Below are 27,425 nucleotides of genomic sequence, written 5' to 3'. Positions count from 1 at the left end.
AAACCAAATTGTAAAAGCTGACTGCTGTGACGTCATAAAAACAAAACGTCATCAGCTTCAGCAGTTAAAGGGATACTCCACCCCAAAATGAAAGTTTGGTCATTAATCACTTACCCCCATGACCTTCCAAACCCGTTACATCTCCGTTCGTCTTCAGAACACAATTTAAGATATTTTGGATGAAAACCGGGAGGCTTGTGACTGTTCCATAGACTGCCAAATAAATAACAGTGTCAAGGTCCATTAAAGTATGAAAGTCGTCGTCAGAATACTCCATCTGCCATCAGACGTGCAATCTGGGTTATATGAAGAGACGGGAACACTTTTTGTAATCGAAGAAAACAAAAATAACGACTTTATTCAACAATTTCTTTGTCAACAGTCTCCTCTGTGTCTCTCCATATAACCAGTATGCTCTTCTGTATCATCCGTGCCACAAGGATGCGCTGTTTTCTTTCAAATCAAAGCTAAATACACGTAAAACAGCGCATCCTTGTGGCACGGATGACACAGAAGAGCATACGGTGATATGGAGAGACACAGAGGAGACTGTTGACAAAGAAATTGTTGAATAAAGTTATTTTTGTTTTCTTCGATTACAAAAAGTGTTCCCGTCGCTTCATATAACCCAGATTGCACGTCTGATGGCAGATGGAGTATTCTGATGATGACTTTCATACCTTTTCCGGACCTTGACACTGTTATTTATTTGGCAGTCTATGGAACAGTCACAAGCCTCCCGGTTTTCATCCAAAATATCTTAAATTGTGTTCTGAAGACAAACAAAGCTTTCACGGGTTTGGAATGACATGGGGGTAAGTAATTAATGACAAAACTTTCATTTTGGGGTGGAGTATCCCTTTAAAAACAACTAATTTACTATATTTTTACCATTGATAACTTGATAGTGATTTAGGACAGCTTTTCATTCACATCAAATTAAATAGTCTACTGTTGTTGTGCTCATCCGACATGAATCCACATTATGATTTTTATGAACTCCAATTAATTAAATAAATAATCTCTCTTTGTTTCCTAGTTGAACAGTGTGTGGTGAGTGTAAGGTGACACAGACCCGCAGGTTTCATCACTGATCACTGCTGTCTGTGAGCGTCTGAGCACTTAATCACGGCCGTCTGCCTCGTCAAGCGTTCACTCGCGCTCCGTCTTGATTCTCTGTCTTCTCATTGGTCGGTTCAGGCTTCGGAGGCGGCAGGTCCAGCCGGGCCCAGGCCATAGGCTCCGCCTTCTTCATGACTACCTCCACTTTAGCAGCCATCATATTAACGACACTCTTACTGATGTCAATTACCTATCAACCCAATCGATAACATTAGCACAACACATTTCAGAATCATTAACTTTGAGTTTCAAGCTAATGTTTTAGCTTGATGTTTTAGCAAAAGTGACATTATCTGGAAAACAATTGTGGTAGTTAACTAAAAACTAAAACATTTTTGTGACTGAAATAAAACATAAAAACTTACATTTACTATATTTCAGGTAACTGCCAAAGCAACATTACTCATTTTCATTTAGTTTAACTTGATGCACAGAAATAACTAAAACTAAACAATAATTTCTAAAAGCTATATTGACAAATAAAAAAATAAAAAAAGACAAAAACACAAAACATCTAAACCTTTCAAATTAAAATAGCAACAGAAAAAAATAAAGCATTCAAAATATTTATTTAAAAATGTAATACTATGTCTGATTTAATGTTGTTTAATTATAACTGCAGATAAATGATGGTTAATGATACTCACGCCCCACAGATTCATCTTCAGCTCAAATTCTTTATCTCCCTCAAAGTTTAGATGTATTTTCAGCTGCAGATAATTACACATCATTCATCAAACAACACAATTACAGAAAAATAATAAACAATATCACGAGAGAATGCCACAAGAAACAACAGTAACTTCAAAATAAAAACATTTTTGTGACCCTGCAGCACAAAACCAGAAAGTAAAAGTGTCAGTTTTTCGAAATTGAGATTTATACATCATCTGAAAGCTGAATAAATAATCTCTCCATTGATGTATGGTTTGTTAGGAGGACAGTATTTGTCTGAGATACATCTATTTGAAAATTTGGAATCTGAGGGAGCAAAAAAAAATAAATATTGAGAAAATCATCTTTAAAGTTGTTCCAGTGAAGCTCTTAGCAATGTATATTACTAATCAAAAATTAAGTTTTAATATATTTACGGTAGGAAATTTACTAAATATCTTTATTGAACATGATCTTTACTAAATATAGTAATGATTTTTGGCATAAAAGAAAAATATTTAATTTTGACCCATACAGTGTATTTTTGGCTATTGCTGCAAATAAACCCAAGCGACTTAAGACTGGTTTTGTGCTCCAGGGTCACGTATATGTAATATAACACACACTCACCGAGACGCTGTTCGCTTCCACAGAACAGAGCTCAGGGTTCGAGTTCTTTGCATAGATGGACATGGTCACCTGACTTCCTGTCTGGTGCCAATCAAATCTACACGGAGCCACTTTCTTTCCCTGGAAGAGAAGAAACATCATGCATGTGAGAAGCGCTGTATATCACATCATCCTGACCCATGTGTGTGTTTGTGTGTGTGTGTGTGTGATGCTCACCGTGTCTTTCCTCCACTGGTGTGATCCTTTATTACAGCCCTCCTGAGACAGGAAGGAGTTAAAATCTGACGTCTTCCTCTTACAGCAGCTCCAGTACTTCATCCTGAAATGCAAATATAGATGCATGCTCATTAAAAACACCATCAAAAAAGGAAAAACATCCCCTGTTCAGCAGTGTTTACACTGTCAATGCTCCTCACCCTTCGTGGAAGATGGGCGTCCCGGGATGATATAAACACATCTCCTCATCAGACTTCGGTCCGTTGTATGTCTGATAATCAGGATCACATATTATTAGCATGCTTATTTAATTATAAAAATGGGTTTACAATAAGGTTCCACTTGCTAACACCGGTTATATAAATACATATTTAGATGAGAGAGTTCATTTGCAAAAACAGATGGCAAAAATCATGTTTTTTTCATTGTGCATTCCATTTAATCTCAATCAAACTGCAGTTGGGTTATTTTTATTAGGTTCAAAATAACTAAAAAATGCAGCTAACACAATAAAACCAACAATAAAATAAAAACATGATTTATCGTTATTTATAGTTATCTGTTTTTGCAAATAAACTCATATATAGATATATGTGTGTGTGTGTGTAATTAACTAATTATTGTTAATTCATTATGTGTGTAATTAATTAACATTAAACAAATATGTAACAAATGTATTGCTCTTTGTTAATGCATTAACTAATGTTAGCTGATGAGACCTTATTGTACAGTGGTAGCAATTTTTTTTTTTTTTTTGTGCACGATGAATACAGAACAAATATTTTTCTAACCTTCGAGCAGCCTCCATTTTTACATGTCGTCCCAATTTTGACCTCACCTCCTTCCTCGTCTGGAAAAATCACAAATGCATACAGTTCAGGTTTTGCATGCAACAGCCATGTGATCAAATACAATTAAAATGTATTTATATTTATTTGAAAATATATTTGTTAAATAAATAATATATATGTGACCCTGGAGCACAAAAGCAGTCTTAAATCTCTGGGGTATGTTTGTAGCAATAGCCAAAAATACGTTGTATGGGTCAAAATTATAGATTTTCTTTTATGCCAAAAATCATTAGGATATTAAGTAAAGATCATGTTCCATGAAGATATTTTGTAAATTTACTACCGTAAATATATCAAAACTTAATTTCTGATTAATAATATGCATTGCTAAGAATTCATTTTAACAACTTTAAAGATGATTTTCTCAATATTTAGATTTTTTTTGCACCCTCAGATTCCAGATTTTCAAATAGTTGTATCTCAGACAAATATTGTTCTATCATAACAAACCATACATCAATGGAGAGATTATTTATTCATCTTTCAGATGATGTATAAATCTCAATTTAGAAAAACTGACACTTAAGACTGGTTTTGTGCTCCAGGGTCACATATTTTAAATAAATATATTTTATATCATTTATTATTTAATTTATTTTTTATAATATTTATATAATATCAATTACTTATTTGTTTGCTTGTTCCATTTTAATTAATACCATATCAGCATCAAAACCAATATTCATGGCAAACTTAAGAATACAAGCTCTAAACACTTAATAACACCTTAATAAATCTTAATAACAATAATAATTAAATGAACTGTATACTACAATTTAACAATATATTTTTTTTTTTACAAACAAAGAAAAAATGATAATAACTAAAATAACAATTACATTAAATCTTCCAGTTAGATATTTGTAAAATTCTAATATTTAAGGAGTTTTTTTTTATTCTACACTTTGTATACAGTCTGATCATTTCTATTTTCAGAATAAAGAACTGTATTCACTTTATATAATTTGTTATAAATATATTAAATTCCATTCACCACTTTATAGAAATGCATAACTTCAGTATGGGTTTAAATAAAATGAGAATAAATCTGATAAATTCTACAATCTTTATTTGAGTGTAACGTCACCTTTTTCTTCAGGCTGCTCAGCGCCTGCGAGTCTGAGCTTCTCGAGCGCCTGACTGAGAGACGGAGACACTTTCCTGCGCAGCTCCACCAGCGGCTCTTCAGAGCTGCAACACAGCAGCACATTCATTTATATACCACAGAGACAAAACATCTCCAACAAGAAACTAAGCGTGTTAATGTTGCATGACTCAGAAATCATGAAAATGATTCCATTTCAGCTTTAAAGCAGCTTTTTTTTGACGAATTAGCAGCTAAAATAATAATGACGATGATGAAGATGAAGAAGAGGAGTTACCTGGGTCTCTGTATGAACTCCAGAGGTTTGGGCGCCTGGATGACGTACTCGTTAAACCTGGGTTTGAGGTCCTCCAGCTCTTTCTTCTCTCCAGAGACCTTCACGTCCGGTTTCACGGGTTCCAGCGGCTTCTCGCTGTTATGAGGACCTTTAGTGCAGCCCTGACAGAAAGAAGCATGTGGAGGTATTTCAGCGATGAGATAAACATGCGTCTGCATGGACAAATCTGCACGAATGGGGATTTTATAGCTTTATTTTAATGCTAGAATTCTGCCATAAACCTGAGACAAAGATTCTGAAAGAATCTGATATCTGGTTAGAATATGATTGAACTTTTATCAAAAGGGAACTGTTTGAGAGACAAATGCAAAACAGAATAATTGTTCGAAGCAATGTACTTGAGTATAAAATGTTTTACTAAACTTGAAAGATGAGAACGATCCGGGGATCCGAGCCACTTACCACAATACTAAGAAAATCCGAGAAGTCTGTGGTCCGTCTCTTACAACACGACCAACCCTGAAGAAACGAGAGAGAAATAAAGTAAAAAACAACAATACAGATATTTCCTCGACACTGACACCAATAAAAACCAGTAAATGGTACAAAATAAAATCAATATGCACTTTATTTGCAGCTGTGCAAAGGAATAGTGTGAGATAACATTGTTTATTTTACGAAAATGCAATATAGAAAATTATGTAAAGAATGAATATTTTTATACCCGTGATATTCAAACACTCACCTTCAGAGCGTCATGGAACACAGGAACTCCTGGATGGTACGTGCATGCATCTGCAAAACACGATTTCACACTTAAAACCAACGAACACTACACTATAAACAAAGATCTCTGTTAATATTACATGCAAATTCATTCAATCGCCTATTTTAACATTTGGAATGATCATTATTGTTACTTTTTATTATTAATTCATATATTTTCTTCAGTGTCATATATTGTCTTCTTTAAAAAAATAAAGCAAATTATAATGCAAAGTTATGTGACATTTCCATATTATGCATGATTATATATGTTTGTTAATGACTTGGAAATGAAAGTATATTGCAGTGTTTTGTCATGTAAGGACAGCATATCATTTATTGTGTTCTATGCATAACATAAATGCATGTATGAATCCATAAACAATGAATAAAGCAAGATTATTTATATTTGTGCATTAACAGCACCGCATGTATTTCTGGCTCACTGTGTACTTTAAAGCACAGACAGGGAACCAGAGGCATGGGAGCCCATTGAAACGTAACAGTATGAAGGTAAATATTAAATGAATGCGCTGACTTTAGATGATGAGTAAACTTGATGACACACACTCACCTTCAGGATTGTTTTCTGGATCAAACCGCTGGCCGCAGCTTTTATTATAACACAACACGGACATCACGGACACTTCACGAAACAAATCGAGTATGCACAACCTTTAAAAACAGTCTTTTTTTTATAATATTGCACTACGTTAGACGCCGGATCTGTCCTCTGCCGGAAACTCACGCGAGGCGTTCGGGAAAATTCGCGAACTCTACCGAAACAACACAAAAGAGTGAACAGAAATGAATCACTAAAAAAACAGAGCGAATGAAATAGACGTTATAAATTGGGTGCTTTTATTATTTTGTCAATTCTCTGTGTATTTTTTAATGTAGCGGCTGTTAAAGTTTTTCTTTGTAATATAAATTACTGTCTGGAGGTCTTTTTTTTAAATAGTTGTTGTCACGTGGTACACGCTACTTTTCTCACCGTTTGACAGGATGGACCAATCACAATCACGATTCATCGATAAGGCTGGATCATTTTATTAAACTACTTAGGTAGATTTACATACTGACACATGCAACAATTCTTGAAATTAAAATATTTAAATGGTTAAGATTTGTATCGTGCAAGTGTCTCCAAAAACAGGAAAAAAAGGGAAAAAAAATAAATAGCCGGAGATATGTAGATGGAAGATTAGGCTTCTGGACCTCGAAGCGCCTCCTGCAGGAAGAATTGTTTCATGTCGTACAAAAAACACAGTTTTAGCTCGGAACATTCGCCATGATACATCCGATGCAGCACATGGCAGGGACTCGTGCAACATCGGCAAAGATCGGAAAATCCTACGTCTCGGTGAGTTTAGTCTGTGAACACTATCCGAACAACAATAACTGCTCGGTGTAACAACTTATGATACTTGTAATTAAATATATTAATAAATTACTTAACATTTATTTAATTGCATTTAACGTATTAGGATTTTTTTTTTAATCAAGGGGCAATATTTGGCCCCTGAAATTTATTTTCAATGGTAATCGTTTTAGTTACACGAATCAATAAGCCTAGAAAAAATATTTAAGAATAAAAATCACAATTTTTTTTTTTTTTTTGCATTTTAAAAACGCATGAAAGTTCCAAATCATAGCATATGTTTTTAGAAATATAGAAACACCTACTTTGCAATAAAGAATGCATATAAATTTTGCTCAGGTGTACATGACATGCTTTTTTAAAATAAATCAATTATATATGGAAAGAAACGTCACTCCACCACAAGACACTTTTATTATAAATGTTTGTCAAGCACACAGTGATGATCGTCCATAAATCGAAAATCCTATGGCTTTGCAACCCACACTCCTCTTTAAAAAACCCAACAACAACAAAAAACAGCTAATTAAATACTATTTTACCTCCAATCCATCAACTGTCAGTGTATATCAGCAGACCAACTGAACATTTTTAGAAGTTTAGTTGAGTAACTACATGATTTCTTCCTAAAGTGTAAATCTGAAGCAAATGATGAAAGTAAAATCCATCAATCTCGTGATTTCCTAAAACCTGAAAAACAATGACTACTCAATAAAAGCAAAGAAAAATGAATAAAAACATCATATCATGTTGCTCTGTCAGGATACTAGTCTAGTTATTCATGTTACTGACTGCTTAATGAATAAAAGCAGTGATTGTTGTTAAAAAGTGCACATCCAGTTCTTTAGTCACTTTAGAGCATTGTGTGAATTTTAAGACTTATTAGTGCTACAACTGGCTCTTCTCATTCTCTTAAGCTGAAGAAACACTAAAGCAGGCACATCATCATACGGACTCAAACAAGCAAACTGATGTTCACGGCTCACAGCACCAAAAAGAGTTAAAGGAACAGCTCACTCAAACTCATTTACACACCACTGTGTCACTCAAGTCAGTGGATTTTCTCTTAAAAAAAAATGAAGAAAAATGTGTTATCCCAATTAATAAAACCTGCTGTGAGCAAAGATGCTGATGGTGTACACCACCAATCAAAAGTTTGGTATCATTAGGAATTTTTTTTATGTTTCTGAAAAAGTCTCTTCTGTTCACCAAGGGTGCATTTATTTGATCAGAAATGCAGTAAAAACAAGTGAAATGAAATATTAGAATTTGAAGCGTTTTCTATTTGAATAGATTTTGAAATGTAACTTGTGATCAAAGCTTCATTACTCCAGTATTCAGTGTCACATGATCTTCAGAAATCATTCTAATATATTGATTTTCTGCACAAGAAACAATTCTAATGCTATATCATGATACATTAAACTTCATTTATAGACATTTATAATGTTACAAAAGATTGTTTCAAATAAATGTTTTTTTTTATGTTCTATTCGTCAAAGAATCTTGAAAAAAAAAAAAAAAATTCCACAAGTAACAATAACTAATCAGCATATTAGAATGATTTCTGACGTATCACACTGAAGACTGGAGTAATGATGCTGAAAATGCAGCGTTGCATTACAGAAAGAAATCGCATTTTAACATGCACTCAACTTGAAAACGGCTATTTTAAATAGAAGTAACATTTCACAGTATCACTGTTTTTGATCAAATAAATGCAGCCTTGGAAGAGACTTTTCAAAAGCATTAAAAATCCAAATTATTCCAAACCATTGACCAGTATTGTAAATAAAGACAGGGTGAGCCATCCCTTTAACAGAGTCATTCCTGCAGGACACTGCGTTTAGTTTAGTGTTTCACAGTCCTGCTTAACAGATCGAACACTCTCCCGCTTTTCTCATCTTCCCTGTTTGCCTTCCTCCAGCTCCACCAGACACAACTCCAGATTTCTTCTCCGGTCAGGATGGATGTTATCGCTCATTTTCTTGTTGATGTATTTGACCACATCCTCCGTGCCTTTGGCTTTGGGGTGGTAGTGACTGAGCAGGTATCCGTGCAGGTTATCCTCGGTTCCTGGAGTCACCAATCCGATCAGGAACCGCAGGAACATGTCCAGATGACCATTCGGAGACGCCAGCGCGCGGTCGATGGCAGGCCGGTACAGTTCAATCACAGGCCGATCCTTATTCTGACCCTGAAACCAAGACATTTTGCTTGGTTCGATCACGTTTTTACCATGCTTCCTAAACGCTACATAGACGTACATGGCGGCCATATACTCTTGAACGGTGATGTGGACAAACTTGAAGATCCAAGTGTGAATGTCGTCGTTCTTTCGTCTGACCTCAGTGGTTAACTCATCGCGACTGCGCAAATCTTCATAGGTCAGGTCGACGGAGGCCAAATCTTCCACCGTGAACCAGTCCCGTCCATCTAGAATCATCTGATATGACATTTTCCCCATCATCTCAATAAACGACTTGTCTTCATCCCTCCACTTCTGTGCCTCAACGTTGCAGCCGCGGTACTTCTCAAACGAGCGGTTCATCTGCACGACGATCAACTGGGCATAAAACGTCGTGATGCCAGGTGGGTGTTTGCCGTACTCGGGATCTTGAAAGCCTCGTTCGAAGATGAACGCCACCATCCAGCTGAAGAGAGGGAGGTGGCAGATGATCTCAAGGGCTTTGGAGCGCTTCATGTGGTTATAAACCTTCCTCCCGAGCTCAGCGTTGGTGGTTCTCTTGGTGAAGTACTCTTGCTTCTTCTCATCCGTGAATCCTCTTAACTCTACAAACCTGTCGATTAGCTCCGGAGGAATACGGTGGGCGGCAGTGACATGGCTGGTGATCCAAACACGAGCGTTCGGAAGCAACGTGCCTTTTATTAAGCTGGTGAGAAGGGCGTCTAACGGCGCTTTCACCCTGGCGCTTGAGATAACTTCATTGTTTTTAAAGTCCAGGTTGTGTTTGCAAAGCTCTAAAGCGTCAATGATGAAGAGACTCAAGCAATCGGGCTTCTCGATGAATTTAATGTCATCGGCTTCTGCGAAGAAGCTACCGAGCATCTCTAGGAAGCTCAGATTTCCATCTTTCCCGAGGTGGAGCTCTTTTGCTGGCAAAGGGAAGACTAATTGAAAATCCTTATTGTTTTTTTCCTCCATCCAATCAATGATGAACTTATTCACGGCCACCGTTAGACCGCAGGCGGGAATTCCCGTCATCATGACCGTACGGATGGGTTTCTGTTCGTGAGGAAGGGGCCGAAAGATGTCGGCGGCCCTGATTTGGGTCTCCTCGATCGTGTATGGTATCTTGTAGACCTCATTCTCGAGGTTGATGGGCTCCCTGCTGCCTCTGATGACTGTTACGGGCTCGACGTAGACGTCGCTGATGTAGCGCTGCCGACCTGGACGACATCGGCCTTCGTAGAGATAGTAATAGCGTAGGTCGTGGGCTAATTTCAGGTCATGCTGCAACACGGCTGGAAAGAAACAAAACAAAAGCAAATCAGGGACTGAATATAAAGACAAAGGAAGATATTTTACACCACAATCTATACTAAATTGAACTTTGCTATATTAAAAAATGTTATTCTTTCCATATGTGACGGGTTTAGTCATTATAGTGAGTCACAAATCGTTTAAAAGTCCAAAGAAATGAACTCCTATTTAGCGAGGGTGCATTAAATTGATCAAAAGTGGACGTAAAAGACATTTTCAATGTTACAAGAGATTTCCATTTCAAAGAAATGCTCTTGTTTTGAAATTTCTATTCAAAGAATACAATGCATTTTTCACAAAATAACAATTTCGATACAATATGAAGCTGCACAACGGTTTTTTATATTGATGATAATCAGAAATGTTTCTTGAGCAACAAATCAGTATATTAGAATGATTTCTTAAGATCATGTGACGCTGAAGACTGGAGTAATGATGCTGAAAATTCAGCTTTGAATCATCTATAAATTATATTTTATTCCAGCCTAGATGAGCAAAAGAGACTATAAATTATTTTATTTTTGCTGAAACTGACTAAACTTTTATAACATAATTCAAACATTTTAACCCTTGTGCCTTGTTCAAATTCACTACCCTTTCATTATGTTCGGGATGAAAACATCCTCTCAATTAAACTGCTGTAAAAATGTATCAGATAAATATTTTTTTTCAATTTCTTTTGCATAAATCTATTAATCAACCTCAGTCCTGATCAAAACTACCAAATGTTTTTAAAAAATCCAAGATTTTAACTCTTTAATTGCCACATTCATAAATGATGTCACTGATTTTGGGGGAAAAACCAAACAAAATTACTTATTTTCAATATAAAAGTAATTGTGGCTGGATTTTTTTTTTTTTTTTTTAAAACTTACATTCTTGGGCATGTCAAAGATTAGTAACAACATTGGCTTTGATGCATTTTTAGTTTTTGTGCAGCATTAGATATTATTTTTTTCTCCCTCATTTATTGTTCGTGGCTGTTTTTGCCCCATTGACTTCCATTATAACAACATTTTTTGATTGCAAAGTGACAATTTATGAACAAAATAATTAAATATTTAAAACATTTGATATTTTTAAACAATACTGAAGTCTATAAAAAGACTTATGCCAAAAAATAGATAAAAAAATATTTAACATTTATCTGATACATTTTTACAGCAGTTTAATTTAGTGGATGTTTTTATCCACGAACATAACAAAAGGGTAGTGAAATTGCCCACAGTGTATTGTTAAGTTTTTGAAAATTTTCAAAGCATTTTCCCAAAATATGTGTCAAAATAAGATTTGTCACGAAAAATCATTCCATTTGCTGAAACACAGGGAAAGTTGTGGCCAAAATAAGACTTTACCCCCTAGTGGACGAAAACATCCCCAACAACGCATAAGGGTTAAACATGAGAAGAAAAAAAGACTTCCATTATAACGACATTTTTTGATTGCAAAGTGACATAATTTATGAACTTGGTAATTAAAGTGTTAAAATCTTGGATTTTTTTTTAAACATTTGGTAGTTTTGAAAAAATATCAACATGTTCCTTTTTTAAATTGTGCATGAAACTCAATAAGCATTTTAGGATCAAATAAGTGATTTAATACATTGTATTATTGTAAATGGAGACCAAAAAAAAAAAGAAAAAAAGACGAATCACAATGATGTTTTCTGTGAGGTGTGAAGCTGCTGTACCTCTTCTACAGGTCTTCCTCAGGTATTCGGCCAGTTTGTCATTTCCGACATTCTGTATGCCTCGTATGGTCATATACAGAGCTTCTCCCAGCCCGCAGACCTCGATCATTTTATCAGCCAGATCCAGCGGGTCATTAAGATCCGCAATCCTTGAGTAGTACTTCTTGAATCTGCAGTTAGTACTCAGAGAGCGCTTTAAATAGGTGATATCTCCCGGATGGAGCTGGGAAAGACACCCCACCATTTGCTGAATGAGACAAAGACAAAAAAAACACACGAAGGATCCTGTATCAAACACGGGTTTATATAGAAATAAACCTCTGGCCACCTCGCTCTCTAAAAATGACATGTACATGGCCTCAAAATGAACAAAACTTTTGCTGAAAAACCTGTTGTGCACAATCTACGACATGCCTTTAGTCATCTCATTGATAGTTTAGACTTTTAATTTTTAATTTTATTATTTGTTATTTTATTAGCAAATTAAAGTCTAAAGGTCATTGCACTTTGAGTTCCGAGCATCCGCAGCAAGCATTTTGATAAGAAAGGATGAAAATAAAATGAACTGTGTGTGCAAGGACCTTTAGTTTAACCGTACAAGTGTCCACTTTCAGCTTGTCTTTCTGCTGTGAAATCTTAACTGATTTTTATGAAGTAAATGTAAGAATAACTTTAATATTGTTAATATTTCAAGATGAACACTCGCCGGACTGATTTGGTTTACTTGATTATCTATACAGAACTTTTTTTGTAAAATCATGTTGAATTATGAGTATCAAATATGGTCTTTAAATATAATCTTACTAAAACATATCATCTCTAAATCATCACTGTATTGCATTATGCGTTTAGAAACTAAACAGATTCTTAAATCATAAAGCTAAACATTTAAATATCATCTTACTAAGACATATCTTGGGGAAATATAGTGACAACTGATATTAAAATAGCTATATTGTTATAAAATTCTGATAGCTTGTCTTATTTTTCCTCCATATAAATATCAGCATCTGCACCAAAATAATACAAATATCTAATAAAATAGTTGTTTTTTTATCCTCAATTATAAGCTCCATATTCCCACTATCACACTACATGAGCCATTACTAGGGTTGGGAAACGTTAGACATTTTCCAGTTCCGGTTCCGCCTAACGGTTCCGGTTCCGATTCCGGTTCCGATTCCGGTTCCATTAAAATCATTAAACTACTATTAAAAAAAAATAGTGGTAAGGAAAAAAGCACAATACTCAAATACTGTTTATTACTTACTGTCAACTTAATTTAAAGGTTGTCAATGTCAAAATTCAACATATATATTACAGTATACAAATTTTCTGGTTCCGATTCTATTTAAATAAACTATTATTATGTTTTTTTACTATTTTACCTTCACTGAATGTAGTTGCAAGGAGGAAGTAAGTAATGTTGAGTAATGCTAGTCCATCAATCAGCATGTGCTTCAAAGTTAATGTTTTTTACACTATCAATAACATTTTGCTTTTCAATCAGGAATAAGCTGGTTGGCCAAATAGTCCCTTGAGGGCTGAGACACTCATTTCCCTAAATTAATGAAATATAAACTGTTATACTTATAACCATGTATACACACACTCCATAAAATCACCTATTTTACAAATAATAATGCAGTCAGGAGATGCTGTGATGCAATGATCAAGTTCGGATATCGCCACTTTAACAAACACATAAAAATAAATATTTTCTATCACTTTGTTTATCACTCTTGAAACAACCTGTACACTAAATAATCTAACCCTCATTGTTACATAAAAATAGCATTCTATTTATCAAGTGGTCCAAGTTGAAGTCAGTATGTATATTAATGACAATATGGGACAAATATAATGTAATTTAGTGGCGGCAGGTGCTGCGTGCTGCCGGTACATGTACAGTCAGACAAAACGACGTGCACAGTTATCAAAGACGCGAGTGCAGTACAGTCGTAGGAAACATGTATTCGAGAGTTAAAGACGCGGCGCGCGTGCCTGTGGAGTGTGCGTCTTTAGAAAAAATGTGCTCAGTAATTAAAGAGGCAGGGTGACGTTTCTGCTATTTGGTTTGTGACATCCGTTACGGGAAACGCCGAATCTTCAGAGCACCAGCAAAAAACAGAACACATCCCTAATAAAAGTGTCGCACCAGAACCGTTTTCGGAACCGAAACTTAGAAATTGCTCACGGTTCCGGTTATTTTCAAAAAACAGAACTGTCTCAAAAATAAAAACTCACAACATAAACACAAAAAAAGCCATTACAGATTTATACATTTCACAAGGATTTTTCTAACTATTATTTCACGTCAGGCTTTAAGTTTCTCAAAGACTAAGACTCTCAACAGGAACACAAAAACATCTACTGACCCTTAGCACGTGGGGCAGGGTGAGGGAGCGGTGTGTGTGTTGAAACTGTAGGCCGACGCCCTCCGGAGGAGGAGGAGGAGGAGGAGGAGGAGGAGGATCTTTCTGTTCTTCGAAACCTACAACAATTTCATCAAAATCATCCTCCTCTTTCGTGGCCTCTGCCTGCTCCTCCTGCTCCTCCATCGCGGCGCTGTCATTCTGCTGCTCCTGCGTGTCTCGCTCATTCATCTCCGAGTCTCTGTCGTTCGGCTCTTCATCCATCGCTGCTTCTGTCCTTACCTCGCTCTGAGGCTCAGACGGCTCTCTGTTAATGCTGAATTAAACGGAATGTGAACATTATCCGCATAACTTCATCAGAAACATTAAGATGCATGCGTGTGTGTGTGTGGATGTAGTTACCTGTATCGGGCGAGAGATTCTGGTGCGTACAAGAAGGACTGTGGTTTCAGGACCAGTCCATCGTTGTATACGCTCGACTGGTTTGTGTTCGTACGTTCAGTAATCGCAGTCTCTGGCGAATCGGAGCGGTGAAGCCTGACCCTGAAAATACACACGCGTGATGCAAACACATAAATTAACCAAAACTGGAATGATGCAAAAATTTCAGCTGTGCATCACAAAAATAAATCACATTTAAAGTTACATACAGAAGAAAACATTTTATTTTAAAAATCACATTTTTGAAATTTAATTTCAAAGCATTTTATTATATTGCTTTAACTATATTTTCGATCAAATAAATGCAGGCTCGGTGAGCATAAAATACGTCTTTCAACAACTATTACATTAAAATTACTTCTCACATCACTTACAATAAATGAATCAATTTTCCACACGTAAAGTAATTTGATTGAAAAATTTGCCCTAATCTGATTTAATAATAATAATAATAAACAAAAACACAACTCACTTCTTGTGTGTTTTTGTGTGTGTGTGTGTGTGTTTGTGTGCGTGTATCTAGTTGTTGTATGTAACCACACCTTGTCGCTGGTAGTTTGAGCGGAGGTTCTTCAAATTCATCATCCTCTTCATCTTCATGATCACTATGCATGGAGCCATAACTGCTGGGTGGCCGGTCCGTCATGATCTAAAATAACATTAAAACAGAAACAAAGTAACAGCAGCGCAAACAAGCATGTGTCTACTTTGAAGACCTTTCAACAAATGGAGACTCGTCCCAGCAGTCCCTGCACGAAACTAAAGGTCAAAAAGCACAACTTAAAACGCTCCACTGCATGAAGAGTCACTGGAATCTAATATGCTTAAAAATCAAAGTAAGATCTTCGTATTCATACCACGAGTGTTCATGCAAGCCTGGACCCAGAAGACCCTGCTCCTTTAAACACATATTGTATTTCAATCCAAAAAAAACAAATGATTTCGCTGACAGAAAGAATGTTTTTTGATAAAGCGGCTTGATATTTGATCCGTCAGATTGTGTGTCTCCTCACAATAATCCTAATGATCTTCTCAAATTAAAAGAGAAAGAGCATCTTCTCATATTTATAATTCTCAAAAACTGAGGAACATGTACGTTTGCTGGTTTAAAATGGAATGAGACAAACAAAACTAGGACCAGAATGATTCTTGAAGGTGAGAATGATGTTGAAATGATATACTACAGGAATACAGAAACAAAAACAAACAGTATATTAAATAGTCGACTACTCAAAGCTTCTATCCTGACATGACAGATCGGTTTATGATGTTTTTAGATACAAATCTGAACTATTACACCACGGTAAGACTAAGTGTCACTTAGTACCTGCTACAGCTACTATTTACGTGTGTATTCTTTCTAGTTGTTGTTTTTTTAATTATTTTGATTTTAGGACATTCTTAGTTTCTTTAGCTTGCTCTTCAGACCCGGTCTGGCTGGAGTCTCAAATAAATAACTAAGCTAGCCCGGTTTAGCAGAACTAGCGCTGAGGAAAACAGGCCGGTTGAACAAGAACGACCCGTCAAAACCTCAAGACACTCACCGATCCACTTCAGAATCACTATCGTCCCCAAAATTACTCATGATGACGGTTGTAGACTCCTCACAGACCAGTTACAGCACAGCTTCTACCTGAGAAACTGAAAAAAAATGTCGATTACAGTCTTTTATCGCAGGAGGAAATTCGAGGCCTGAGGAAAAATATGAGCTATATCGATATCTTAGTGAACTAAAGCGACACAAACTCACCCAAAACAGCGCTCTAGCGTTAAACTGTCTTTAAATAAAGTCTGTTCGATGAATGTAGTTTTAAAAAAAGGCCTAAAACGACCTCAGATGTGTCCTCCGTTAAAGCCACTGCCTGGCTGACAGCTCTTCCGCGTTTCCGGTCGGACCGGTGACGTCATTTTTACTTTCCGTTTCAGTAGCGAATGGGAAAAGACGGCGCAAAATTGTAACGCATTTTAGTTCTCCAGGTTTTTTTTTTTTTAAAATACATATTATTACATATTATTATTATTATTATTATTATTATTATTATTACTCCTGCTCTCCCTAAACACACACAAAACACACACAAAAAAAAAAAAAAAAAAAAAAAACAGGGGATTTGCAAATAAATAAAAATGTTATAAATTTGTGGTTTATTTACGGTAATAAAGCTTTGCATAAATGTAATTTTGCAGCAACCTTCCTATGGATTTTTTTATTTATTTATTTTTACAATGTATACGTATGTATAAAATAAAAATGCATGATAAAGTAATAAAATAAAAAATACAAAGAAAAAATTCTGAAATTAAATAAGTTAAAAATAAGTATAAATATATCAAAGTAAGGAAGGAAAGGTAAGAAATAGGAAAACTAAATGCATCTGTAAAACATTATCCCCATAGAAACTAAAAAACCCATGCTTTCTTTTCTTTTCTTTTCTTTTTTTATGATGGTCAAAATGCAACACCACCACCACAAGTACGTTACAAAAATCTTTTATTTTAAATACATTATTCCAAAACACATATTCAATCAATTTACACAGTGAACAGAAAACAAACTAAAATGTTCACCTGTGGAGAAAAAGAAATGAGTTTAAGAAAATTCATGAAACACAATAGTAAACCGTATTGCCACGTAACAGCAGATACATACAGTCCGGAAAGATGACCAGCCGAGTTAGTTCTCCTGCTCTCCCTAAACACACACAAAACACTATTTCAGCACAGAAACTGTGCACCGTGCATTAGTCTAACACTGCTCAGATAAACTCCCAGCTCAAGTGAAGCCTGGTTCAGGATCACAGCAAACTCCAGGAGAGGGTCATGCAGTTTGTACCTTTTTTGGAGACTTGTTGCGAGGACATTTTCTCAGTGAGAGCGGCGACCTGCTGTTAGCGGCACTCATCGCAGGCTGCAGGGCACGACTGCTCACTGTGGGAGACTTACAGGCCTCCTTACGACGCTTCAGGCCTCGCTGCAGCAAACTACCTCTTTGGGGTTTTGGGGTGTTAACAATGGTGAACATAACAGACTGCCTTCGCTTCAGATGAAAAGAGTAGGGGAGAAAAATTATGTGCATGCATGTATATAGATAGACAAAGCATTTATATACACTACTATACCTCAGCATTTGAGAGTCTGTAAGCATGCCTGCTCTTAAGCATCACGGTCCGAGAGATGCAGCTCGCCAACTTCTTTGCCTCACCTGTGCCACTGTACTGCTGCTAAAGAATTACACAATTACACTTAACTCAAAATATCTATTTCTTAAAAAGGAAGGGTTTATTGAATCATTAGACAAAATGCATATTGAGAAATAAGTCTGCATGTGTTTTTTTGTTGAGGATCATATCTGATTGGTCGGGGTTGTTTTCGGTTCGTACCTCAGGTGTGTTCAGGTCCTGCAGCAGGGATCCCGGCTGTCTGAGAGTCTGTGATTCATGCAAGTGTAAAGCTGCACGGCGAATGCTCTCTTTCGGGTCACCCATCCGTAGGTCCTCATCCGTTAATGTGAACGAGGGAAGTCCCACAGTGGGCTACAGAAGTAGATGGAAAGAGTTATTTTTAACTGCTACATATGTATTGGAGGTTACCTACATTAGAAGATTATAATAAGGAGTCCAATGGATGATTTAGTTCTTAACATCATAAATTGAACAAAGATATATATATATATATATATATATATATATATATATATATATATATATATATTATATATATATATATATATATATATATATATACACACTCATATATATATATATTATATATATATACATACACACACACCCTGGACCACAAACCCAGTCTTAAGAGTCACTTTTTATAAAAAAAAAAAAAAAAAAAAAAAAGAAAAAAAAAAAAAAAAAAAAAAAAAAAAAAAAAAAAAAAAATACCTTTCCATTGATGTATGGTTTGTTAGGAGGACAATATTTGTCTGTCTATTTGAAAATCTGGAATATGAGGGAGCAAAAAAAAAAAAAAAAAAAAAAAAAAAAAAATCTAAAATAAATACTGAGAAAATCACCTTTAAAGTTGTAAAAATTAATTCTTAGCAATGCATATTACTAATCAAAAATTACGTTTTGATATATTTTCGGTAGGAAATGTACAAAAGATCTTCATGGAACATGATCGTTACTTAATATCCTAATGATTTTTGGCATAAAAGAAAAATCTATAATGTCGACCCATGCAATGTATACAAATATACAACACCAAAAAAAATACCACACCAACTTAACATGTGATCAAATACAAAAAATAAAAAACATACACACACATTATATATTATATTATATTATATAAATAAAAGCACATTCATAGTGGTATAGTTTGCATAATATTACTTTGCCATTAAATCAACAGCTACACATTAATACTCATTTATATTGTGTGGAAAAAAAGTGTTAGGTTTTTAAAGCAAAATGCATTTAAAAAAAATGCATGGATACATTACAAATAAATAAAGAAATAAAATATAAATGAACAAATTAAATACATTACAAGATTCAGTAGACCCACAGAACCCAGTGTGGGGAGAGAACAAAAAAAAAAAAACTAAAAAACAAAAATACAAAATACAAATGAGTAATTTAAAATCATTTTTAAAATAAATATTGCCCCACCCCACATTGCCCCACCTCAAAAAAAAGTGCACCCCAGGTTTGAAAGAAATGTGACCTATTTGTTATATAGAACATTCAAGCAAAAAAATAAATACATAAATAAATAATAATAACATTTTTCATAATAACTTTTCACATTTTCTCTCAAATTCAGTGAACCCTCACTGAAAAAAAATCTCTATAGAATTGTTGAATAAAATTGTTTGTTTTCTTTGTGCACAATAAGTATTCTTGTAGCTTCATTAAAGTACAGTTGAACCACTGATGCCACATGGACTATTTTAACAATGTCCTTACTACATTTCTATGCTTGATCGTGGTGTTACCCTTGCTGTCTATGGAGGGTCAGAAAGCTCTCGGTTTTCATCAAAAATATCTTAATTTGTGTTCTGAAGATGAACGAAGGTCTCATGGTTTGAAACAACATGAGGGTGAGTAATTAAAGACAGAATTTTAATGTTTGGGTGAACTATCCCTTTAAGTGTTTATTGTAAAATGGAAGTGATCTGGTCCAGTGTCTTAAGAAAAGAGGTTTAATTAAGTGAAAAAACATTAGAAATATGAGAAATGTGAGTCACAAAACAGGCCAGAATCAAACCTGTATTTCTGTAAAATCAAAGCAGCAGAAAAGCACAGACGCTGGCAGGTACGCTCACCCTGGACTCCAGCGGGTAGCTGCTCTTCATGTGAGGCAGACAGGCTTTGTTTCGAGCCTGTAGTTCTGCGACACGCATCCAGTCATCTGCAGTATGCTCAGGTTTATCCTCCACTGCGATACCAGGCATATCATGTGCATTAGCTTTAAATGAATCGTTCAGCTCAAAGCTGTCGTAGCTGGTGTCCTGCTGTGTTTCCCTGCATCTCACATCCTCACTGTCCTCGGTCATCTTCCTCCACCCTTCCAGATGCCTTTCAGCGAAGTTCAACTGAAACAAACACAGCTGCACATGAAACTACACTGAAACCTCAAAAAGACCGTAGGAGTCTTTGTAAACCAACCCGAGCCTCCAAGCTTTTGACTTTGGCCTTCGTCTGGTCTCTTTCCATCTGAAGATCTCTCACGTCTCTCCTGCTGGCCTGCAGGGAGTTCACAAGAGTTTTGTTCATCTCCAACGCCTCCTTGTTTTTACCGCTGTAATGCTGTAACTGTGTGAACATGATCTTCAGCTTCTCCAGGAGCTCCTCGTTCTGCTGCTCCCACTGTCGAGCCATGTTTTTAAGAGCAAGAATAGAGCTGTTTTGCTTTTCCACCTTCAGTTCCAGCTGAGCTCGAAGCCTCTCGGATCTCAGCTGTTGATAGTTTATTTCAGCTTTAAGAGAACTTATTTGAGCATCTCTCTCCGAGGCAAGAGCGGAGATTTCAGTATGATGCTCCCTCACAGTCCTCTCGAGCTCCTGAGCTTTTTCTCTTAGCATTGTTTGATGGCAAAGCTCCCGTTTAAGCTCAGATTCCTTCACTTCGGCCAACTGATTCTGTAGAGACGTCAATTTTTCCTTCAACACATCGTGTTGTGCCTCTAAAACAGACAGTTCTTGTCGTTTCCGCACTTCATTTTCACTGTAACGGCAGATCTGCTCTTTAAGAGATGTTACCTCCACTGACAGAACCAGCAGTTCTTCTTGTTTTTCTGAAGCAACTGAAGAAGCAGAGTCAAGCTCTTGCTGAAGTTTCTTAACAGTGTCCTCGTGCACTTGGCAATTTGATTTGATCACTTCTTTTAATTCAATATTTTGTTCCTTCACAAGCTTCGGCTCATGGTTTAGAGTGTCATACTTGTTCCTCAAATTTGAGATTTCTTCATCCTTTAGGGAAATCTGTTCGGACAAATCCAGATTTGAGTTATGAAGCTTTTGAGAGAGAGAGAGAGAGAGAGAGAGAGAGAGATTTATAATAACGAGAAATTTAATAGACATTTCAAAATATTTAAATCATGTTACAAAAATCATGTTTAAAACTAATTAAACCATTTAAATGCATTTTTCAATTCAATTTCTTTATGAAAAAAGAAACTTCAAATGGTCTAATATGTTAATAAAAAAATTAAACTATTAAACAAATGTCTTTAAATTGAAAAATAAATAGACATTTAAACCTGTTTATTTAATTCATGTTATAAAATGTAGTTAAAAAAAAACAAAATGAAAGCCTTAATTTAAATCATGAAATAAATAAAAAGGATTAAATTGCAATTTTTATGGTTTTACAATTAAAAAAAAAACAGTACTTTTTAATTTAATTAAATTTTAAAGCATGAATTAAAAGTTTTAAATACATCTATCAATTTCAAATCCATTGTCCATTCATTGTCCATATATTGCATTATTTCATTGATAACTGATTCCTTCGTTTTATTTTTTAAGCATCACTCCTAGTCATCCCTATTCACCTCAATGCTGGTTTTAAACAAGTTAGCAAAACAGAAAGGAGAAAAAAATAAATAAAAATTGTATCTCACCTGAGCAGCAAAAGTTTGGTTCTCCTTTGTTAGTACATCAATAATTTTCTTTTTCTCAGTGTTTTCGGTTTTCAAGTCTTGGCATTGCTTCACAACCTCATGCACTCTGCGGATAAGACTACAGGAGAAGGTTTTTTTTTAATAATTACTGGAAACCCAAACTTGACCTTTAGTGCACCTCACCTCTCGTTCTTCTCCTGGAGCTCCAGCAGTGCAGCTTTATGGTCCTTCTCCAGCTCTCCTTGTTCCCGCAGCATCCGCTCCACCCTGTGCTGTAACTGCGAAATCACACCCTCTGTGTGCAGAAGAGAGAGAAATACAACCAACATCATATCAGAGCACGACAGCTTCTCTCATTCACTCAAGGCAGAATAAAGGAAACCTTTCTCTAAATTGATGCTGATTGGATTGGTCAATTCTTTCTTGAGCTCTCCCTCACGTGCCAATACTTCCTGAAGTCTCTTCAACAACTGTGGCGTGCTCATAACATCCTGCACTGGAGAGCTGGAGATCAAAGATGAGAGCGTGTTAGTGGAAACTGATGCATTTTATTTTTCAAGATTCACTGATGAATAGAAAGCATTTATTTGAAGCTAAAATCTTTTGATTAATTAAATGCATCCTTGATAAATAAAGGTATTAATTTCTTTCTTTCTGACCCCAAGCTTTTGAGTGGGAGTATATACACTATAACAGGACCTACCTGACGGAGCTGCAGGCCACTGAGAAATGCTCTTGAAACTGAACTCTGCGAGGGTTCTGGACTCGGCTGAAGATCGGGGACTCGTCATCAGTGTACGAAGGCGAGCAGCAGCTGTTCTCACTGCTGGAGGTGGAGAAAGTCATGACAGCTAGAGAGAAAGACAGAAAGAAGATCCATAGACATTACCATCACCATGTCAGCATCCAATACCCAGTTTTAAAACTGAATGTGGACTGGATTTATTAAATTACTTCTACTGTAGTGTATAAGCAGAGAAACAAGATTTCTTCAGAAGACTTGCATCAACTCAAAGTTGTTTTACAGGCAGTAAGTTACCAAATGTGATCATGTGGCTGCTTACAGGCTTTGGTGAGGAATCTGTCTAGGCCTCCGTCTAAGGACAGACCATCAGCATCATCTTCTATGAAGTGAAACATGGATGCGATCATCAACTGACACAGAAACACAGAGAGAGAGAATGATCAGAACATGCACAGACGTCACAGAACTGTCGGTCAGTACTGATCACTCACCCCTGACTTTGTGTCCAACGGCACCATGTTGTATGTTTTAAAACCACAATAACAAAGAACAAGGATCACCTGTACACACACACACACAGTAGTTTTTTTTTTTTTTTTTTTACCAACACAACACTAAAAGTGCACATTTAAATGTATTTTTTCCAATGTGGGGAAAAAACGGAAAGTGTTTTTAAAACACATTCTCCAAGTATTGTTTTTGAAAAAATCTAAATTATATTTAAGAAATGTTTTTCTAAATTTATTATCTTGAATACATGCAAGTAAGTCTTATTTTGAAAGGGTTTCCAAATAAAGGTAAATGAATTTAATGTTAAAAAAGCTTCTTGTGATTCAACCATTCCAAAAATGACTTCCTTCTGGCATTACCAAGCAAACTTTGATTTGTTGGTTTTTGCAAACATTATTTTTTTTTACTTCTTTTTTTCCATGGTTTTAAACGGGGGAAAAACATAATCATTAAATAAATTGAAAGTTCTTTTTAAAAAAAAATTTCAAAGGTTTCTACAACCTTTAGACAAAGTCTTAAAAACAAATGCTTGCATATGTTTTTTTTTTTTTTTTTTTTTTTAGTAATAATGCGTTATAATAATACAACAGGTTTTTATGGCTCATGTAGTATGATATAGTGAGAACATGGAGCTCATACTTTTAAAAATAAAAATAAAAAAATAATAAGAAGAATATGGATATTTATGTAAACCTAGTGATCATCTTGAAATCTCAGTAACAATACAAAGTTATTCTAACGCTTACTTCATAAAAATCAGTAAATATTTCACAGCAGAAAGACACCTGAACCAAAAAAAAAAACTTGGAGGACAGAAGGCATGTAGTAGATTGTGTGCAACAGTTTGTTTTTTTTTTCAGCAAATCTTGTAGATAATTTAGAAGACTTTCAAGGGTCAGTGTATTATTTACATAAGCAGATACCAGCATAAATGGTGTCACGTCACTGAGCGCACCTTGGCCAGCTGAAGCTCCAGCTCGACTCCCTGACTGATTTTCCACAACATGAGGGAGGCCTGTCTCGGGCTGAACTGGAAGTCAGCTGCATGTAGAAGGAAACAAAGGTAAGCAGCAGTTTATCCAAACGTGTGTGTGTGTGCGACCATCACACAGGGATCCCGATGCCTCAACAGGAACCAGCACCACACAGGACTACAGCACGGCTCGGCTCGGCTCGGCCACACAATCAAACCTGCATCCTCCTCCCTGCATCTTATCCACTGACCCACTGTTACTCAGGACTGGTTTGGAGAGTCTGGAGTTGATACTCACCCTGTAGCATACCGAAGATGATTTCCATCACGTTAGGAAATGGTGACACCAGCAAACCATCACAGAAATCTTTCCCCTGCCTACAAACAAAGACACACATTAACCATTACATTTACATTTAACACATGCTTTCATCCAAAGTGACTTACAAATGAACAACACCAAGTTTAGTAAAACTAGACTAGTAAACAAATTAAAACAAGTGAAATGCAGAAAGGAGAAACTTTTTAATAAACCCATAAATGTAGTGAAACTTTTTCAGTGGCCTCCATTCAGTTTTTACCACTGCCATTAAAAAAAAAAAATCATTCAAACAAGCTATGCACCGAACTAACAAGCAAAAATTTGAATCACAGCCTTGCGAACTTTGATTTGAAGAAAAACAATATTTGAAAATCAAAAAGTACAAGACTCTATGTCACAGCTATTAACAATCCATTAACAAACTAAAACCAATGTTTTTGAATGAAAACGTAACGTCGGTAATTATATATATATATATATACACACACAGAAAACATTTAATGCAAAATATACACTTTGTTAAGTAGTTAGAAAGAATAGGGATACTGTCACTATTACGTCAATCCGAGTGTGATGCATTGAGATTCAAATGTCAGAAACACTGAGGGAATTATAAAATAAGTTACGAAAAGGCATTTCTATCATAACCATCACAACTCACACTCTGTAGGCAAACTTAAGGAGTCGAAGGCCATCCATCAACTGGATAATTTTGGTAAAGGGCTCCTCAGGATAAACACTGTTGATCTGTCAGAAGAACATCCGTCACCGTAAATGTCTGTTTAAACGTAATGTTAGGCTACAAAACATTAAAAGATGACAGAGTCGACTCACCCACGACAACAGCGCTGCCTCCTTCACCTCATTCAACTGCATGATGGACACTTCAAATAGATAACGAGGACACTGAAAGTGGATTTTGATGGATACATACATCTGTGACCCTTGACCTCAAATCCAGTCACATTTTTTTAAATTGAGATTTGAATAAGCAAGCTTTCCATTGATGTGTGGTTTGTTAGGAGGACAATATTTGGCCGAGATACAACTATTTGAAAATCTGGAGTCTGAGGGTGCAAAAAAAATAAAAATAAAATAATGATAATAATAATAATACTGAGAAAATTGCCTTTAAAGTTGTTCAAATTAAGTTCTTAGCAATGCATATTACTAATCAAAAATTTAGTTTTGAAATATTTACAGTAGGAAATTTACAAAATATCTTAATAGAACATGATCTTTACTTAATATCCTAATGATTTTTGCCATAAAAGAAAATAAATAATTTTGACCCATACAATGTATTGTTGGCTATTGCTACAAATACGTGCTACTTCTGACTGATTTTGTGGTCCAGGGTCATATTTTATGATTGTAACAAATATAACAGTGGATCACATACTCAAAATCTGATTCAAATGCACAGCTGGCAGAAAACAAGACACGTGCTTACACACAAGAGACATTAATATGACGAGTCAGACAGGGTTGCCAAGTCCGCTGTTTTCCCGCAGAATTGGGATACTTTGACACCGTTGCCGCGGGTTGAAGTGACCCCAATAACGTGATACTTATCCACTGGAGTGAATATTAAATTTTACCAGGACAACCCCGCTAAAAAAAAATTGTATTTTAGCCCCCGGAACAAGATTTTTTTTGCCGGGGAACCCGAGTCGAAACGCGATTGCGCTTGTTTTGAGTTTTGTTGTGAAAACCTGGCAACCAGCAGGCACAAGTAAATACTGAATATTCATAACAGCAATTATAACATGAGAAAAACTAAACTCTATAATTAACAGGCACAGCAATATTAGGTATTTAAAGACTCTTTTCCACTTTAAAGCGTGAAACGCGAACTTATGAGAGTTTCAGACATCAATATCTATGATTTCAAACTTCAAGCGAGCATGGGCTGATAGTTTGGTTCATCTTCGATCAATAACTGCAGGAATAATATAAAATAAAGAATGAGAGATGTTTACCGTAATTTTATGGTCAAACAGCAGGCCTGTGGTTAGTAGTCTTGTCGCCTACAACACATCAAGAATGATAATAAACGTCGCAGCTGGCGTTTATTAGTAATTTATGTATAGGATGACGTCTTCTTCCTCTGTTAAAAAAAAAATAATAATCTTCCTCTCTGTCCATTGGTTATTATAAATTACGTGACCAATGGAAACACTCATTTCCCGAAACTTAATTTTAAAAAATAATGTTTATAACTTCTTAAAATAAATGTTTATAAATAAATAAATAAATAAATAAACCCGTAAAAATCAAGAAACATATATCACACACAGCATCAATTATCCTCGGGAGTGGTTGGGAGTTTCAATGTTTTTCTATCATATATATATTAATAATCATAAATTAGTTCATCATTCGAAAGTTTGAACACTCACAATTCATCATCTGAAACCTTAATAGAATTGAATTTTAAGTTCTTAAACTATGCAAATGCTTCTAATAATATCATCCCTTTAATAATAATAATAATAATAAACTGATACTGAACACATTTCACATCAATTCTATTAACATAAATTTTATCTGACTGGTACATGCATTATCTCAATTTTCCTGGCAATTCTTAAAAGATTTTTCACAGATATCGATGTCTTTAATTGTTCACATTTTAATATACAAGCCGAGTTCTCCAACATCCAAAATATATCTTGCAGCTGTAAATTTTTTAAAAAGGTAAAACATTATACATCTCTTTATATAGCTAATTTATTCTTTATTAAACTCGAATAGCTTTAATTTTTTAAAAAAACAA

At 35.5% G+C, this 27,425-nt stretch overlaps 3 protein-coding genes across 5 annotated transcripts; all 3 read right to left on the bottom strand.

Annotated features, from left to right (window-relative positions):
* Window positions 1-775: 775 nt before the first annotated feature.
* chordc1a (cysteine and histidine-rich domain (CHORD) containing 1a) lies at window positions 776-6,400 on the bottom strand. Its single transcript, XM_042740230.1, has 11 exons — window positions 6,195-6,400; window positions 5,601-5,650; window positions 5,318-5,374; window positions 4,856-5,016; window positions 4,561-4,664; window positions 3,414-3,472; window positions 2,823-2,893; window positions 2,623-2,725; window positions 2,407-2,526; window positions 1,770-1,832; window positions 776-1,312 (listed from the first exon to the last, which is right to left on the bottom strand). Exons 1-11 carry the CDS (start codon window positions 6,256-6,258, stop codon window positions 1,145-1,147), a joined length of 1,020 nt encoding a protein of 339 aa, XP_042596164.1. The 5' UTR covers window positions 6,259-6,400; the 3' UTR covers window positions 776-1,144.
* A 996-nt stretch (window positions 6,401-7,396) lies between these two features.
* LOC109065316 (NLR family CARD domain-containing protein 3-like) lies at window positions 7,397-16,923 on the bottom strand. The gene is made up of 7 exons (XM_042740201.1): window positions 16,763-16,923; window positions 16,557-16,653; window positions 15,555-15,662; window positions 14,974-15,114; window positions 14,575-14,887; window positions 12,197-12,443; window positions 7,397-10,487 (listed from the first exon to the last, which is right to left on the bottom strand). Exons 2-7 carry the CDS (start codon window positions 16,595-16,597, stop codon window positions 8,902-8,904), a joined length of 2,436 nt encoding a protein of 811 aa, XP_042596135.1. The 5' UTR covers window positions 16,598-16,653; window positions 16,763-16,923; the 3' UTR covers window positions 7,397-8,901.
* Window positions 16,924-17,490: 567 nt separating this feature from the next.
* Window positions 17,491-26,735, bottom strand: LOC109065297 (nuclear mitotic apparatus protein 1-like). 3 transcript variants are annotated; one of them, XM_042740144.1, is made up of 18 exons: window positions 26,629-26,735; window positions 25,481-25,530; window positions 25,308-25,393; window positions 24,623-24,702; window positions 24,307-24,392; window positions 23,333-23,401; window positions 23,161-23,251; window positions 22,800-22,947; window positions 22,479-22,600; window positions 22,280-22,391; window positions 22,097-22,214; window positions 20,640-21,455; window positions 20,297-20,566; window positions 18,393-18,545; window positions 18,132-18,233; window positions 17,846-18,049; window positions 17,663-17,704; window positions 17,491-17,580 (listed from the first exon to the last, which is right to left on the bottom strand). In XM_042740144.1, the coding sequence occupies exons 2-17, from the start codon at window positions 25,520-25,522 to the stop codon at window positions 17,687-17,689; spliced, it is 2,517 nt and encodes an 838-aa protein (XP_042596078.1). In that variant the 5' UTR covers window positions 25,523-25,530; window positions 26,629-26,735; the 3' UTR covers window positions 17,491-17,580; window positions 17,663-17,686. The 3 variants fall into 3 exon arrangements, with proteins under 3 accessions (XP_042596078.1, XP_042596077.1, XP_042596079.1); XM_042740143.1 differs by having other exon boundaries at window positions 25,481-25,552; window positions 26,629-26,717; XM_042740145.1 differs by having other exon boundaries at window positions 22,097-22,202; window positions 25,481-25,552; window positions 26,629-26,717.
* Window positions 26,736-27,425: the final 690 nt, after the last annotated feature.

The sequence above is a fragment of the Cyprinus carpio genome, chromosome B15 (assembly GCF_018340385.1).
Source record: "Cyprinus carpio isolate SPL01 chromosome B15, ASM1834038v1, whole genome shotgun sequence".
Lineage (NCBI taxonomy): Eukaryota > Metazoa > Chordata > Actinopteri > Cypriniformes > Cyprinidae > Cyprinus > Cyprinus carpio.
Note: the sequence above shows the minus strand (reverse complement) of the source record. Positions and strands in the feature narration are given on the sequence as shown.

What these genes read in the sequence shown, in the direction of transcription:
- LOC109065316 (XM_042740201.1), bottom strand. Translation starts at nt 16,597, where the DNA reads ATGAGTAATTTTGGGGACGATAGTGATTCTGAAGTGGATCG. An exon ending in AGTGATTCTGAAGTGGATCG is followed by an intron (nt 15,663 to 16,556) that starts GTGAGTGTCTTG and finishes AATGTTATTTTA; the next exon opens with GATCATGACGGACCGGCCAC. An exon ending in GAGGAAGACCTGTAGAAGAG is followed by an intron (nt 10,488 to 12,196) that starts GTACAGCAGCTT and finishes GTTTCTTTCCAG; the next exon opens with CCGTGTTGCAGCATGACCTG.
- LOC109065297 (XM_042740144.1), bottom strand. Translation starts at nt 25,522, where the DNA reads ATGCAGTTGAATGAGGTGAAGGAGGCAGCGCTGTTGTCGTGG. An exon ending in CAGATTCCTCACCAAAGCCT is followed by an intron (nt 22,948 to 23,160) that starts GTAAGCAGCCAC and finishes CTTTCTCTCTAG; the next exon opens with CTGTCATGACTTTCTCCACC. An exon ending in CAGCATCAATTTAGAGAAAG is followed by an intron (nt 22,392 to 22,478) that starts GTTTCCTTTATT and finishes TTCTGCACACAG; the next exon opens with AGGGTGTGATTTCGCAGTTA.
- chordc1a (XM_042740230.1), bottom strand. Translation starts at nt 6,258, where the DNA reads ATGTCCGTGTTGTGTTATAATAAAAGCTGCGGCCAGCGGTTTGATCCA. An exon ending in TCCAGAAAACAATCCTGAAG is followed by an intron (nt 5,651 to 6,194) that starts GTGAGTGTGTGT and finishes CGTGTTTTGCAG; the next exon opens with ATGCATGCACGTACCATCCA. An exon ending in CGGATTTTCTTAGTATTGTG is followed by an intron (nt 5,017 to 5,317) that starts GTAAGTGGCTCG and finishes TCTTTCTGTCAG; the next exon opens with GGCTGCACTAAAGGTCCTCA.